This window comes from Lonchura striata, chromosome 15, assembly GCF_046129695.1.
Source record: "Lonchura striata isolate bLonStr1 chromosome 15, bLonStr1.mat, whole genome shotgun sequence".
In the NCBI taxonomy this organism is placed as follows: Eukaryota; Metazoa; Chordata; class Aves; order Passeriformes; family Estrildidae; genus Lonchura; species Lonchura striata.
Window position 1 is genome coordinate 10,335,438 of NC_134617.1, and position 15,962 is coordinate 10,351,399.

At 39.4% G+C, this 15,962-nt stretch overlaps 1 protein-coding gene across 7 annotated transcripts in view; it reads right to left on the minus strand.

The window, feature by feature from the left end:
• RAPGEF6 (Rap guanine nucleotide exchange factor 6) overlaps positions 1-15,962 on the minus strand; it is a 122,631-nt gene that overhangs the window by 79,993 nt on the left and 26,676 nt on the right. For all 7 annotated transcript variants that reach the window (XM_021549539.2, XM_021549537.2, XM_021549542.3 and 4 more), the window contains exons 4-5: positions 15,702-15,785; positions 3,793-3,862 (exon numbers count right to left, since the gene is read on the minus strand). In XM_021549539.2, the coding sequence (XP_021405214.1) occupies positions 3,793-3,862; positions 15,702-15,785 (154 nt within the window). The remainder of the gene's footprint in view (positions 1-3,792; positions 3,863-15,701; positions 15,786-15,962) is intronic.

Below are 15,962 nucleotides of genomic sequence, written 5' to 3' on the forward strand. Positions count from 1 at the left end.
TCCTTCAATAAATGCATTCTCATTTTTTTTCTGCATTCAGTCTGACAAGATCATAGAAACCAAAACAAGCAGCAAACTTCTCCAACAGAACAGACTAACCTGGACCTGAGAAACTGCTGAGGTAGACAAAGACTCTTTGAACACAGATAACCCTTATTATCAAGAAACCCTAAACTGAACAGGTATTTTTAAGGCTAAATTAAAACAAACAGTGACAGAAGGAACTATTTTTATTTCACAATTCTAACTAAAAACTAAGATGTAAGCATTAATTAATTACTTGATAGCACTAAGTCAGAACAAACAAGTGGTGGAAAATGAGACCACCTGCTTCCTTTGGTTAGTGAACTGCTGCTGACAAAAGCAACATGGAAATCAGAAACCAGGAAAGACCTCCACACCACAGAGCTTCCAGCTCAGTACCACCAGCATGAGCAGTATTTTGAGTCCAGCTGACCACCAGGTCGTCAACACTTTTGATTTACAAGAACTGGTTTTGATGTTCAGTGCATCAGCAGGATAGGCACACCTGGGCACCTCACCCAGCCCTTCCTTCACTTGGTTAAAACTAAAAATTCCTGTTGGCAGAGAGGTGTCACCCTCACCACACCCCTGCGGAGGAATTCGGCTTCTCTGGGAGTGCTGTGAGCCGGATCCTGGTGTGGGAGCAAAGGGAGAAGTGGGAGATTCCCTGGGCCACTGCAGAGCCAGGAGAGCCAGGCTGCCATCGAGTCAGACAGAGACGCTGCCCCACAGACTGCTTCTCATTATTTCATTTTCCATACAGTATCATAGAATTGTTAAGGTTGGAAAAGGACTCGGAGATCATCACATCCAACCATGCCCCTAGCCCTGCCAGGCCCACCACTAAAGCAGGTCCCCAAGTGCTACATCTACACATCCACGAAATCCTTCCAGGGATGGTGGGTGACTCCACCCTGCCCTGAGCAGTCTGTGCAGGCCTTGACCCTTCCCATGAAGAAAATCTCCCTAATATCCAATCTAAGCACAGGATTGCCCTATTTCACTCTGCAGTTCAAACCAGCAATGAAGTATTTTCCACCTGCATGTATCACACTGTTCTTCTGAAATCTTACACTTAGATCTGAAGAAGAAAATGAAAGCACCAAGGAACAACAGTAATGACACTTCAACATACTTCAGTGACACTTCAACATATGCTGCAATTCTGGGCCATCTTCTTAAATGATAAATGGGGCTATTATTAATTCAATAGATTGCTCAGCCTCCAAAAATATGAGTTACAATGCCCATTCACACACTATCTGTTATCCTCATTAACTTAAGTTGACCACATTTTATGGCCTTTAAAATGGGTCCATTCCCAGAGGATTCCCACTACAAAACTGATTTACATTCTAAAATGACAGGAGAGAAGGGGAAAAAAAAAAAAAAAATCAGTCACCAGCAGGAAACCATACAGTTAAAGTAGCTAACTAATTATTTTGCTTGAATTATGTATTAAATCTCATTAGTACATCACAAATTAAAAACTAGAGAAAATAAAAGAATTAAGAGAAATTAGTAAGAGTTAATCAGGGAACTAAAACTCAAGTACACCTCATGTCAGTGAAGATCATTAGCAAGGTGCATGCCACCACACTGATGCTTTTTTCTCACACTATTTGAAGTGCTTCCTAGAAAATACAGCCAATAGCACCTTTAGCTACATTTACCTGTAAAATATGACCATAAATACAATGAAGAAACTACTGTGCACTTTTAATTCTCTGATTTTCCTACTGGAAAATTATACTGAAGTTCCAGAGAAGGATGTCAGATACTTTGAAGTGCCTCTATACTCTCACTGGCATTTAATTACAATTACAGACAATTCAGGAGATTTTAAATAGAGCAAACAGCTGCCTGGGCTGTGCCTTTGTCTCCAGGAACACCCAGCAGTGTGTGAGGCTGCTGACATGGCCAATGCTGGCTTCCCCAGCTACTGTGATACTGTGCTCCTCTGAAAACACCCATCACAGTTGTGCCTGCTCAAGTTACACACACAACATTAGTTTCTTCCATAAATATTTCAACAGGGTCAGTTTCTCTCTTGAAGCACACACTGCACAGAAACTCCTCTTTTATTTCCATCTCTCTTTTTTAATTTTTTAAATTTTTATTTTTATTTCTATATTGTAATGGTGATGTACCTGCAGTGAGTCAAGTCACCATCCAGACCAGGCTAGTCCAGTCTTCCACTAGGTTGTTCCAAGCCCCATCCAACCCGGCCTTGAACACTTCCAGGGATGAAGCAGCCACAGCTGCTCTGAGCACCCTGTGCCAGGGCCTCACCACCCTCCTAAGGAAGAATTTCTCCCTCATACCTAATAATAGGAATGACTGGATAAGTGAGTGTTTCTCACTCTGCTGCAGGAGCACTGAGGAGAAGGACTCAGCTCAGCCCTGGCACAGCACTCAGGCACACTGAGTATAGCACGTGCTCAGTTCAGCCACCAGATCCTGGGCAGCTGCAATTAAAAAGTAAAAATGCAAAGCAGCAAATGCAAACCAGAGGGCCTGGGGCACTCCCATGACATGGCTGCACACATTGCCACCCAAACAGAACTGTGGCATCCCTCCAGGCACAAATCTCCTCCCCAGCACTCCAGTTTTGAGAAGAGACTGGACAATTAGGAATAAAACAAATTAACTGTTTCACTCCAGAGCATGAAGACAGGTTTCTTGCACTCTTAACCTGCACTTCGTGGCAGACTGTAGTTTGAAATACATGCTGCAGCACAGAGCATATTACTGATGCTATCAGAGCCCATGAGCATAGTCAGACTGACACTGCACAGAGCAAACTGCACAAAGGACAGCAAGTGGACTTGGTACAGGACACTGCTGACATCCCTGCTGGTAATGCACTGTGAGAAACAAATATTTTATGGAAGCTGAGTATTTACATGCTCAGTAAGAGACACTGTCAAATATTAGTTTTAATGTTACCATATCTAGATCTAGGGCAGCTAAATCAATAGTAGTCTGGAGATGGGAGTCTCATTAACAGACATGTGGGTTCTGAGCACAACAAATAGCTTTGTTCCTGCTCCATTAAAAACATCTGAGGTGAAAGTTGGAAGAGATCTGCCTGTGTCCCCAGGCACAATGCTGGGATACAATGTCAGTCTTCACTATGGAAAAGCAATCCTAATATTGCCACTGCTCACAGCATGTGTACAACAGCCTGGGAAGGACTAAGCTACACTCTCTAAGCATGTATACATGCATCTATATATGTACAGTACCAATAAGTGTTCTGAAGAAGCAGAAGGAATCCTGGACATTAATGATAGTGACAAATCCTACCCTTATAGCTTGGCTAAGCACTCTCATGTTTCTTCTCCTACCTACAAGCCTTTACACTATATGGCCCTACAAAGGCTTGGAGGAAGAACACTTTTCCACCCAGACATGACCAATAAAAGCCATGAAATGGGGAATGGGGGTGTAAATAAAATACTCAAGATAGAATGCTGCCATAGCCTGACTCAGGAATGCTCAGCTCAGCCGTGACTGTCAGGCTTTTGAAACTCAAGTAAGCATAATTTTAGAAAGAATGACCTAATCATCATCATCATTTACCCATCTAGATTAAATTTACATAGCTACTGCTGTTATGAGAGCAGCCATAGGTATAATTGAAATCAAGGCAATTTTACTGCAATTTCATAGAATGCTTTACAATAAGCTTTCTGCTGTAAAAGAGAAAAAAATTCGCTGAAACCAGCAATAGATTTAAATACATATGAAAAAAATCTGCCTTACCACAATCATTTCTGAAGGTTCCAATATGATACATTCGCATCCTCGCTTTCCTCCAGACTGCTTGCCAAAACTAGAGTGGGATGGAAAAAAGCAAACAAAAAGGAATGAGATGAACAGCCTATTTTACCTTTACAGTAACAAAAATAATTGGCAATGGTCCATGTTGTTAAAAAACGAGAAAAGAACAAAGAAAAATTGATGAAAACTATTGTATGAAAAATGCAAATTAGATAGTATCATTACCATAATATTTTAATTTATTCAGCATCCCTCATCACGGCCTGCTATGTAAAGTCCAAATATGAAGAATGTTCTTTTGTAAAATCATTACTACTTGCAGATACTCACAACGACTCATAATACATTTCAGTTCTGACAAGAAAACCTATGTACATTTTAATTAAATATTAAATGGGCCTTGTAAAAACAAATATACATAAATTCCAAAGAGTCCAAAATACTACTCAGCATGGAGCACTTTAATGAGAGCTCCCTCAACTCTATGTCACCCCTTCAACCTCCCACCAAAGGAGGGGACAGAGAACTTCTTTTCTCACACTGAGCCTTAACTTGTGATCTCTGTCTTTATGTTGCTACTTGTACCATCACAAGGACTGGGTCATGGTGATGAGTTCTGTTTATGTATGAAAGAACACAAATGTAACAAAGCATAATGGGTAGTGTGAGACAGCAGCTGAGGAAAAGCAGATAAAAACAACCAGATGTGTTTCAGCTCATCAACTCTAACAGCAGACTTCCTTCAGGACACTGAACAACAGAGGTGACTTTAGAGAAATCACCTCTGGAGAAGGCACCACACAACAAAATCTGAGGGTGCTGGAGCTACCAGCGAAAGAGGACTGAGCTAGACACTGCTGGGGGATGTGCGGGGTGTGTTACAGACCAGCAACTTCTCAAATCAATCCATTTGCCACTGTAGTGGTAGCTGGAACTGAATATATCTGGCTTTGCACATTAAGTAAGCTTGTCTTCACTCCTGACCTGCCAGCCTGAGGTGGGAATGCTTGACCTACTCACTCCCTGGGCACGAGGGAAAGTGACTCCACAGCCCCAACACATAAAACAAACTCCTTGATGAGCAGCACAGTGGCTGGATTAGCAGTTCAGTGGTTGTAGCTGCCACGTTACAAACTCAGACTGCCAACATCAACCACGTTTTAGCACCTACCAGCAGGTGAGATAACTGAAGAACTGGTTAATGCAAAGCAGGGAGTAACGTAAGAATTAGAAGGAAGTTAAGACATGAGTGGAGACAGACACTTAAAAAATGGATCAGCTCTAACTGTCATCACTGAAATTATGTTTTAAAAGTACATCTGAAACTCCAGCCATGCAAGATTTGAGTTACATACATGGTCACTGTGATGGGAAAGATCCATAATGAAACCACTACCACTTTATACAGAACACTTAAAATAACTCATGATTATAAACAACACTCCAAAACTTCTGGGGGATATCTACAACTATGGGAAAACAAATTAAGGAACTAAACTGAAGCTAAATTCTAACTAAACTAAACTAGGGTGGAGAAAGAGAGGTTTTGATTAGATATTAGGAAGAAATTCTTCCCTGTGAGGGTGGGGAGGCCCTGGCACAGGTTGCCCACAGAAGCTGTGGATGCCCCATCCCTGGAAGTGTCCAAGGCCAGGCTGGACGGGGTTTGGAGCAACCTGGGAGAGTGGAAGATGTCCCTGCCCACGGCAGATGGGTGGAACCAAGTGAGCAGAAATATCCTTTCCATCACAAATCAATCTGAGACTCTCCTGAAACTGTGAGGTTACTCAAGCTTCAGATGATTACAACAAAGTTTCAGATTATTGCAACAAAGAAATTATCAGTGTAACCCAGTTAGGATAAAGAATTATAATTAATATGAGCACGGCAGCTCCTACTGTCAAGTTTTGATTTTGCTAATGGTCTACTGAAGGAAAAGAAAAAATATTTAATTACATTACTGCAATATAGTCATAAACAACATGACAACTAAAACTTTCTCACCCAGACCAGACAAGCACAAGTTTCACAAAGAAAACTGGCATTTTCACACATTTATAGTAAGAAACCCAGAGTTCAAATTTTCATGCCTTCTTTCATGTTTTTTCCACACAGCATGTGATCCAGTCATGAGTCTTGTGTTTTTGCAACACATAAAAATAATGGCTAAACTACTCTCACTCATACAACCATTAATTCAGTTCAGAAAATACAGAACTATCATTTTTAATGTCAGCTCCAACACTGAGGTGAACTGAAATCCATGTAAGGATTTCTCTACAAACTAAATACCAAATTGAGATCAACTCTACCACATGATCATTTTCAATTTAAAGAAAAAAAAAGTAAAATAACTTATAATTCTATTCCTTATAGTAGAAAATGAAAGACAAGAGATTTTATTTTTTTTCAAAACACCACAATTATAAAGGAATTATGCGCAACTGGAAGTTTCAGGGTTTGCACCCGTTTAAATCCAGAAATAATCATTATCAGTTTTATGACAAAACAGATGACTAGTATTGCTACATCCCCTGTAGTTAGGAAAAAGCACCAATTTCCTGTTGCAGGTTGTTTAAGCAAAGTAATTTTGTCATGTAAAAAGATTTTATCAAACTCCTGGAGGTCAAGGAGGAGTTGTTTTCTTTTTTGTTTTGCTTTACATAAACACATTCTTCAAGTTCAGCCACTGTCCAGCCTCCCTCTGCTGATGTTGCAGCATTTGCTAATTAAGTAATCACTAATGAGGACAAGAATGGTGCTTGGAACAAAGGTCATGGTCTTGGCCCTACCATTTCTGCTCCATCAGGCACTTTACAACAACCAAACACTTGGAAAAGGATCAGGTTCCAAAGACAAAACCCACCCAGCTAATCCTAAAGAATAAACTACTCATATTAACAAGTCAATAGGTCAAGTTCCATTATTTCCTGCTACACACCATCGTGGATGGTTTATTCATTATTCCACAGCAGAGCTCCTTCCAAAGGAGGAGGCCACATATGGTTTTCCACCAGCCATAACTACCACTATGTCTTGAAAATACCAACTTTTAACATTCTTAATTAACATACACAACATGTTTTAGAAACATGGGTTTTAAATTTCTTAATGACTTATTCCATATTTTTCCTCTAGAATACAAATATTTAGCTTCTCTATCAGTTAAGAGGTTTGCTGACATCAATATACTTCACTAATCTGCCAATTATAATCAAGGCTACAGAACAACATTCATTTCTGAATGTTTGTAAATAGAAAAGGTTCAGTTGAACAAAGCTTTGAAAATGGAGGAGAGAAAAGCCACTTGGGGAACAAGAAAAATTTTGAGATGGAACCTTCTTTCATAGAAGAAGGAACATTTCTGTGATAGCAAATTACTTGTAGAAGTCTTTTGCTGGTGATTAAAGACCCACCCAAACCTGAACCATGCTGTTTCTCAAAAGAAAGAGCTCTGGAAAGTACATCTAATTCTGGAAGAGATGGGGCAACCTTACCTTTTGGCACTAAAAGACAACTTTGCTGTGACATCAAGAGCACACAATGCTGTTTGCAGGAGCTGTTACTACTCAGTCTTTTTGGTTACCCAAGTTGGCACCACACACATCCTTTTCCAGGGTCAGGTTAGCTTCCTGGAAAGGTCCAATCCAAGAAGCCCCTTTCAGTACTTCTGCTTACCAACCATCACAGCAGCTTCCCCAACCAAAAACATATCTCAAAACACTACATCCTCTTGATGTCACATGTGGCAAGATACGTAAGAAAATTGGGAAAGACTCACTAAGGTACAGCAGATTACACATGCTTTAGTGCTTTAAGCAGAGTGGAGAAAATAATCTAATTAAAATTTAAATTAACACTGAAAGTGTAAGAAAACATTAAACTAATGTAAATTAAGCTCTACATACAATAAAAAAAATTGTCAAAGGACATACTACCACTGATATAACCATTAAAGTTTTAAATGACTGAACAATTTAAATGGCATTGTTAACACATGTCCAATTTAAATATGTCTTCATGTCATTCTATAGCTTGCCACTTTGTAAACCTAGAAAAATATTAGTACTATAAAACTGCACTACATTTTTTTTTATTATTTTATTGTATGCTCCCATCACTTAATATTCATGTATTTCATCTGCATCGTTAATTTTCACACACTCACTCAATGGTCTGCAATGCTGACATGGGGAAAAAAAATGTCTTCCAGAAACCAAAGGCAGCTTTGTTTATCCTGGATTTATGGATGCCTCATTTGCAATAAACTGTGTTTTTCTTCTAATTCACTGCTACTCATAATTAAAAATGCTTAAGCAGTTGCATAATCTGAGAAAAGAATTTAAGTTAAACTAGCATGACATCCCATACCAACAACTAATGGGTGTTCAGGCCATGGGATCAGACTGGAGCTACCAAAATGTAAAAGCCCAGGACTGCAGATAACAGCTCTCAGCCAGGCTGGACAGGGCTTGGAGAAACCCGGTCTGGTGAAGTGTCCCTGCCCATGGCAGTGGGCTCAACTGGATGAGCTTTAAGGCCCCTTCCAAAACCCAGTCTGCGATTCTGTGACATTACTTGGTTCACCAGTCCCTTTTCCACTGTGTGATTTGCTCACCTCTCTGCAACTGCAGAGTACCTTAGACGTGCAGGCACCTGAGTATGTGCCTGACTGCACTGATACAGGGAACAGAATAAAATTAAGCACTGGAGGGAGCCTTCTGCATCTGAGAATATTCTCATTTCACACTCACGCTCACTGCCCAGAACAGGAAGGTGTTAAAAATTTCTTTAAGGTACTGGACCTTTTATAACAAACCTTACTTTTATAAAGTAAATTATTTAGAAACTCCTCCAACAAAACATATTTTGAATGTAGCCCGTGAAACAGGATGAGCACAAACACAGCTTTCTGAATGCAAATGTTTTGAACATTCTCATATTCAGCTGTTGCACAACGTGAGTATTTGGTGATGAAATACATCTGGAATGGCAAAACTGATGAATTTAAGCAATAGCCATCACATTTTACTCAAACATTTCCTGATACCAATATGCTCAAGTTTTTCAGTACTGATACTTTCTCATTCTTCATCACTCAGAATATCATACACACATTAAAGGTAAAAACACAGCCTGTCCTGAAGAGCTTTCAGCCTACAAACGGATGGAGACTGAGACTGTCTTATTATTTGTTTCAACACTAATCAGCAAGCATCTTCAAATTTACAATATTCTACTACATCCTGAAATAATATTTTCAGATATTTCAGACATAAAAGCTATCAATGGCAGGATGTCAGGCACTTCACGTTCTGTATTTTCCAGGAACTGTAAAATCATAACATTATCCTGTCTGTGCAAATTGGTGTCAATAATGCACAGTTATCTGTGACTGTCAATAAAGCTACCTGCAGGAGTTTTACTGCAGTAATACTCAGTACTGTATTACATGCAGAATGGGGCCAGGGCCCTGATATACCAGTTTATCAAGATAACAAGCAAAGAGTTTGCAGGTATTTTGTTTTTATGAATATACCTGTCTCTTAAACTGCCTGTCTGCCTGTCAGACTGTTTTTAGGTACATAATGATGAAGATAAATTGCACTTGCCATTGCAAAGTGCATCCCATGACCCCACTCATCCAGTATCCTGGATGCATTTATTCCATGCAAAAAGATTTTGTACAGAAGGGCACAACTGGCCCTGGAAGAAACAAGAAGCATAAGGAATAAATATGTTGTTTGGTTGTTTTTTAACAGATGAAAATGTGATTTTGTGCAAGTATAGGGGGCTACAAGGGCATACAGTGCCAGGACAAGGGAGAGTGGTTCTGAGCTGACTTAAGTAGGTTTAGATGAGATATTAGGAATAAATTATTTACTAAAGGGTGGGGAAACCCTAGCACAGGTTGCCAGAGAAGCTGTGGCTGCCCCATCCCTGGAAGTGTCCAGGTTGTGTGGGGCTTGGAGCAACCCGGGATTCTGGAAGATTCATGGCAGAGGGTTGGAATGAGATAAGCTTTAAAGTCCCTTCCAACCAAAACCATTCTGTTTTCACAGCAGAAAAGCTATGAAAAGTATTTTTTTTCCTCTCCTTGCAGAGTACCTCTTGTGCAGAATAATTGTTCCAGCAAACCCTTGAATATCGACTGTGAAGTTGCTGTTGGTCAGATGCAAGATTAAATACATTCTGCTACCAATGAATGTACCACGCAAGCATACTAATGGCTGGAATAACCATCAGTATTATTAAACACCAATGTAATTACTCTAAAAATGTAATTTAATACTTAAATTTATTTGTCATTGTTTGGGAAATAACACTGATGGAAAACCCAGGAAGCTGCACAACAAGCATCAACAGCCACAGTGTCTGTGGATAGAAAAGTCAGGATCTGCCCTTCCTCCATTAGAATCATGACACAGGAGTATACCCAACATCAAAATTCTCATAGGAATAACCTGTTTTTCTGGGCACCTCCATGGAGCTCTCAATTGCACTATATTTGTCTCAGCCCAGCTATGACCTGAAGAATGGGGCTGGCTGGTGGGGAGTTGCCTGAGGCTCTCAGATGGCATCAGGAGACCACACAGCAGCTGCTGAGTAGCCCCAAATGTCTCTATTTGTGAAACAGAACAAGGAGATTAGAAAAAAGGTCCATCAGCACAGACCAAAAGTATCAGCAAATGCAAGTGGCAGAGTTTACAAGATATCATATGCTGTGCAAGTCCTGAGCTCTTCAAAGTAACTTAATTAGAAAAATATTATAATACTTAACTCCATCAGGAAATGGTTTAAAGGAAACCAGACACCACAAGATACATGGCTGAATGCAAAATACCTATTTCAATTAATGCTCAGTCATCAAAACCTATTTCTGCATTAGCTCTCAATAACAACATTTAGCAGGTTTATCTCTTAAGCCTGCTGAAGTTCTAATTGGAAATTATTTTGGAGGCTATATAATATGCTACTCAATTTGCAGGCTGCAGGCTCAAGATCTCTGTATTAATTAGTTTATACAATGGATATGATGACCCTTTGAGGAAGCTTGTGTCTCACCTACCACTTTCTGTGCAGCTTTCCAGCTATTCCAGACCATGGAATTGCAAAGTCTTAGTAAAATTTACATAGTTATAAACAAACCGTACATGACCCCTTCCTTCTAATTTCCTTTCTCTGGGACTTAAGTTTAGCCAACAAAAAATTCTGTGGCACAATCAGCATCCCTTGCAGTCCACAAAATTTCTAAAGGGTAACTGCTGTAAGGAACCATGAATAGACCAAAAGGAAATTACTGGCGCAGGGGAAATATAGACAAGATTATTCAGCCATATAGTTTGACAGGTCTGAACACAGTCTTCTTCACTTTTTGACTTTCTTAGACGATTAGTCTTTATCAAACAAGATGCACCGTGTATTCTTAGTCTGCAGCACCTTCCCAGCCCTTACTCAACATCAGCATCCCAACACACTTCGGCAGACCAGGACACAGCTTCTCACTGCTGTGCTGCCTCTTCTCATCCACATTCCCTTTTCCCTCAGACAATTTTCATGCCAGCACTAGCTCTGCCAGAAGAATTTAAATCTGAACAAGTCTATCTGAATTAATTAGTTTTACAAATACATCTACTGGTAGCATTCCCAAGTTGTTGCTTCACTTATTGGCTGTCAGACAATGCTACAAGTTACAGCCACTACCTAACAGAAACATCCAAGGAAAACATCACCTCATCCAGAGCCACAAATGCACTGAATAACCACTGCTTTTATCCTGTGCTGAGTACTAAATCTCTCAGACTTGATAAGCACAGGGATGTAAGCCTGAAGCTCCCTTTAAGAGAGCAGAGAAAATCGTCCACAACAGTTAATTGGGAAGAGCTTTCCAGTGTGAAGTAAACATACACTCGGAGCATTGTATTGTGACTGCAATATTTAGAGTCACACAGTAAGAAACTTAAATCCCAATTATGGCAACAATTACCACAATTCAGAACCTTACTGGGAACTGCCAATTTGTCAGAAATTAAGTTTACTGTATGGCAGCAGGGGACTGGCATACATGGATCCAGACCATGGGAGCTGAGGGAAGAAAAAGATTATTCACACTCCAGACATTGGGCCTGGGATGGAGATGGGAAAGAGGAAGAGCAGAGTTTGAGGAGCACTGGGACAGAGCTTGGATACAGCAGGTGCTGTCTAAGCAGAAGCAGTATTAAAGTTAAACCTGAAAAGGAAGGATCAGGGGACAAAAAGACCAGTATACCTTGCACGCCAGAAGCTGGGATTACAGGAGCTCTGAGCCACCGGTTTGCTTTTGCAGCAAATGGTACAAGTTCACAAGTATTTGCAGAAAACAGCACTACAGGCTTCAGAAACAAAACTGATCTGACTTTAGATAGTGCATTTGAGGTATAAATATGTTTGAGAATAAAGTTACATACATCAGAATTTAAATTATGGCATTTTGTTAATCTTTAAATTCTTCAAATTGCAAATCTTTAATCTCACATTCTTACTTTCCAACACTGACAGTCCTATAGAAGCACAGTATTTTCTGTGCTTCTGGCACATCACACAGAAGAGATGTAAACACTACTAACAGTCACTATTAAGTCACAGTCAGTTACAAAATACTAATATTGTTATTCACAAACATTAATACAAAACAAGCTAAAATCATTTCAACCCAAGCTGAGTTGAAAGATGCAAAACTGGAGTTCTTCTTTCATTATGACCATTTTCTTGACCTAAGCATTTGGGTCTTTTCCTTTTACTAAAGAAAAGAGAAATGGCTAATTGAGTCATTTATGCATCTACAACTCCCATGAAAAGATACCACACAACCACAAGGCCATTTTAAGTAAAGTAACTGGTTTTAGCCAAGAAATGCACTATATGAGTAGAACAATGATTCCAAGTTTCTCCACTTGAGAGATTTTGGAAGGACAGGGAAAAGAGAAGTGCTTATTTTAGTTAGACTAGATCTTGAATGTTTCAAGAGTTTGTATTTTTCCCTTGGAGGTTCAATTCCCACAGCTGTAGGAGCTGTCAGCCACATAATTGGCTTCAAAAGTTCCTCCAGGTCCTTGATATATCTCCCATGGCTAATCTTGCTGTGAGTAATCTCCTCCAAATATCCTGTTCACATGAATTATCTTCATTAACAAGCAAGGTTAACACAAAACCTCTTTAACTTGCTGACATGATTTTCCTTCCACAAATCCATCAATCCTGTTGGTTTATTCTGGCCATCGCTTTCATGTTAGAACCAAATTCTTCTCCTCCTATGCCAAATCTATTAACAAAACCATTCTCCAGACAATCGGGTAATCAAGATTATGCCATCTTTGTACCTGGTATTACTGACTGATCTGCATCTTACCTTAAAAATCTTGCAGAGCTTCTCTCATCATGAGCATCAGTGTCAGAATATTGAATACATTTATTGTGCCTGGATGCAAGTTTTAGTCTTCCAATTTTTAAACCAATTTCTGAATTACAACTTGAATACAAGTTCATCAAATCAATAAAAAATGCCCTTTTCAAAGCACAGTGAGCCCCAGTTTCCATTCTTACTCATTCAAATACTTAGACAAAGTTAATAAAGCAGTAACTGCCCATCTCCTTATATTTTCAAGGCGCTGAGCCTCTTTCAGGTTGGATTCCACTGAATATTTTATTTCAAAGAGTTCTGTAGAAAAAAGTAAAGTTTCCCGAAGCTCTGATAGACAGTGGATGAAAGGGGGCAGGCAAAAAGCAGGATAGCATCTTCTCTAGGTTAAGTTTACTACAGTCTCCTCCTATCCATCAAGGTAATCACAGGACAAATGACTGGAAAAGGACAAGTATTGTGAAGATACACCACCAAAGTTATTAAACCATAACCACTTTCCAGTGGCTATTATTATTTATGGAGACTGCAAGGATCTCACTAACAATCAATTTTAACAGCAGCTTCCTATATAATTGTTATTATATAATTAATGCTGGGCAGTTAGTTTCTAGGGCAACACTGAATTTTGGAAAATGATTGCAGAGATAAAGCAGTCCCACACAGCATACGCTCCCATAAAGTTTATTTCACAAACATACTACAGGTCTAGGATCATATGCACATCAAGCAAAGAGAACATGGCATCAAGTTATTGTTTCCTGTGATACAGAACAGCTCTATAATACCTGAGACAATGAGAATAAAGGCAATATTGTGCTTTCTTACAGATGTGTAGTTAAGCCTCTGCTCAGAATGACTCACATAATCAGGAACTTGGTTGGGGACAAAGAATAAAGAGTAACATTAAATATTAGTTCAAATGTAATTAAAATACTGCTAATTACAATTATGAAAGAATACTACTAACTCATCCAAGGCACTATTTCATATGAAATTAGCCTGTGTCTGCTGACTGCAGTTCCCTCAACTAGAAATGTCACAGATAAGATATTCCAAACAGGGAAAGTAACAGAAGGTCATCCCACTCTACTGAAGAAAAAAAAAAACTCTTCTATTTAATGCACAAACATGATTGCATTTCAAACAAAATGGAAGTGAGCTGAGTCCTAGACACCTATCAGGAGTCCATTCTCTTCCTTTCCATGTGATCTCACCATCTAAGGAGCCAGAATACCCCAGGAACCACCCTTTATAAGCTGTAACCTGCCAGCAGCTCCATCTGACAGATGACCCTTTCACCACCCTCATTATCCATAATAAATGTAGCTGTAATCTTGTAAATTAACTATAACAGGTCTACTTTGACTTTTTTCTTTTTTTAAAGGCACAAGAAACCTTACAAGCAATGGTGCTTGTAAGTGATTACTCCAGGTTTTGCAAAACAATGATTTTAGAGAGTTTTTATGTAAATACCAGCATGCCATGTCCTCACATCTGGTACTCCTGAACACATAATTGACTCATCATAGCATGATTTTTGTTGAAAGGGACCTTAAAGCACATCTTGTCCCACCTCCCAGCCATAGGCAAGGACACTTTCCACTAGACAAGACTGCCCCAAGCCTCATCCAAATTGGCTTTGAACACTTTCAGAGATGGGGCAGCCACAGCTCCTCTGGACAATTTTACTCAAGGACCTTCATTCACTCAAGGAGCTTTAAGTGTTTGATATCCAGGCTACAATTAACTGAGCTGAAAAATTCAGTCCTATATGTTCTTACTAGTACAATACTATGAAATTGAAGTATACAGAAATGTATGTCAGCTGGAGCTGGCCTTAAGTCTATCCACTCATGGTCAGCTCATGCTGAGTCAAGTGAAACAGTGAAATAAAAATGAGTGATGCACAAGGTCAAGCAGAGTATTACTCTGGGTACTCAGGGCATTACTTGCCCAAGCTCAGCTCAAGTCTAATGAAGTGCTGCAGTGAAATCATGTCAGTGCTCACTGTCACAACCCCGGGACACAGACGGGCTCCTGGCACAAGCTCTCCACAGCTGATGCTGCTGGCTCCTTCTTGCTTCACATAAAAATCATATGTGCCACTAAATACAGCCTCTGACCAAATGGCAAAAGCTGTGTGAGCTGCAGTCATGTTTTTGTGACAGGCAACTCTATCAAGAACAGTCACATAGCACAAATTAATCAAAGAGACCCAAGGTGATAAGCTGACTACAAATTCTCTCATAAACTCAAAAAGCCAAACTAGATTGAGTGCAATATTACACAAAGACATTTCAACATGCAGAAAAAGTCTGAGAAAATTGAAATTGAATTAGCTGAACATTTCATTCGCTATCAAACTTGAGAAAAAAAATTATGAAATTACTTTAAAATTCTTAAAAAATTACAGTAACACAAATATATAGGAAGGGTTCATTAAAAAAAAACTTGCCATAAATAACAACAGTAACTCAATTATTTCACCTACCTGCAAGGTGGCAAAAACATTGAATCCTTCATGAGCACAGATCCAGAAAGCAGGATATACCAGCATCTTGCAATGGTTTCCGAGCTGTAAGAAACGAAATCACTGATATGTACTTCTCCTTATAGCACCTTAGAATTATCTTATCCAAAATATTATTGTAGTAAAAGAATGATTTATCATTCTATCAGTTCAATATAAGAACCTGGGAACTCCAAGTGGACCAGGATTTTTATTTAAAGATTCAAATAAGGAATGTTTCTT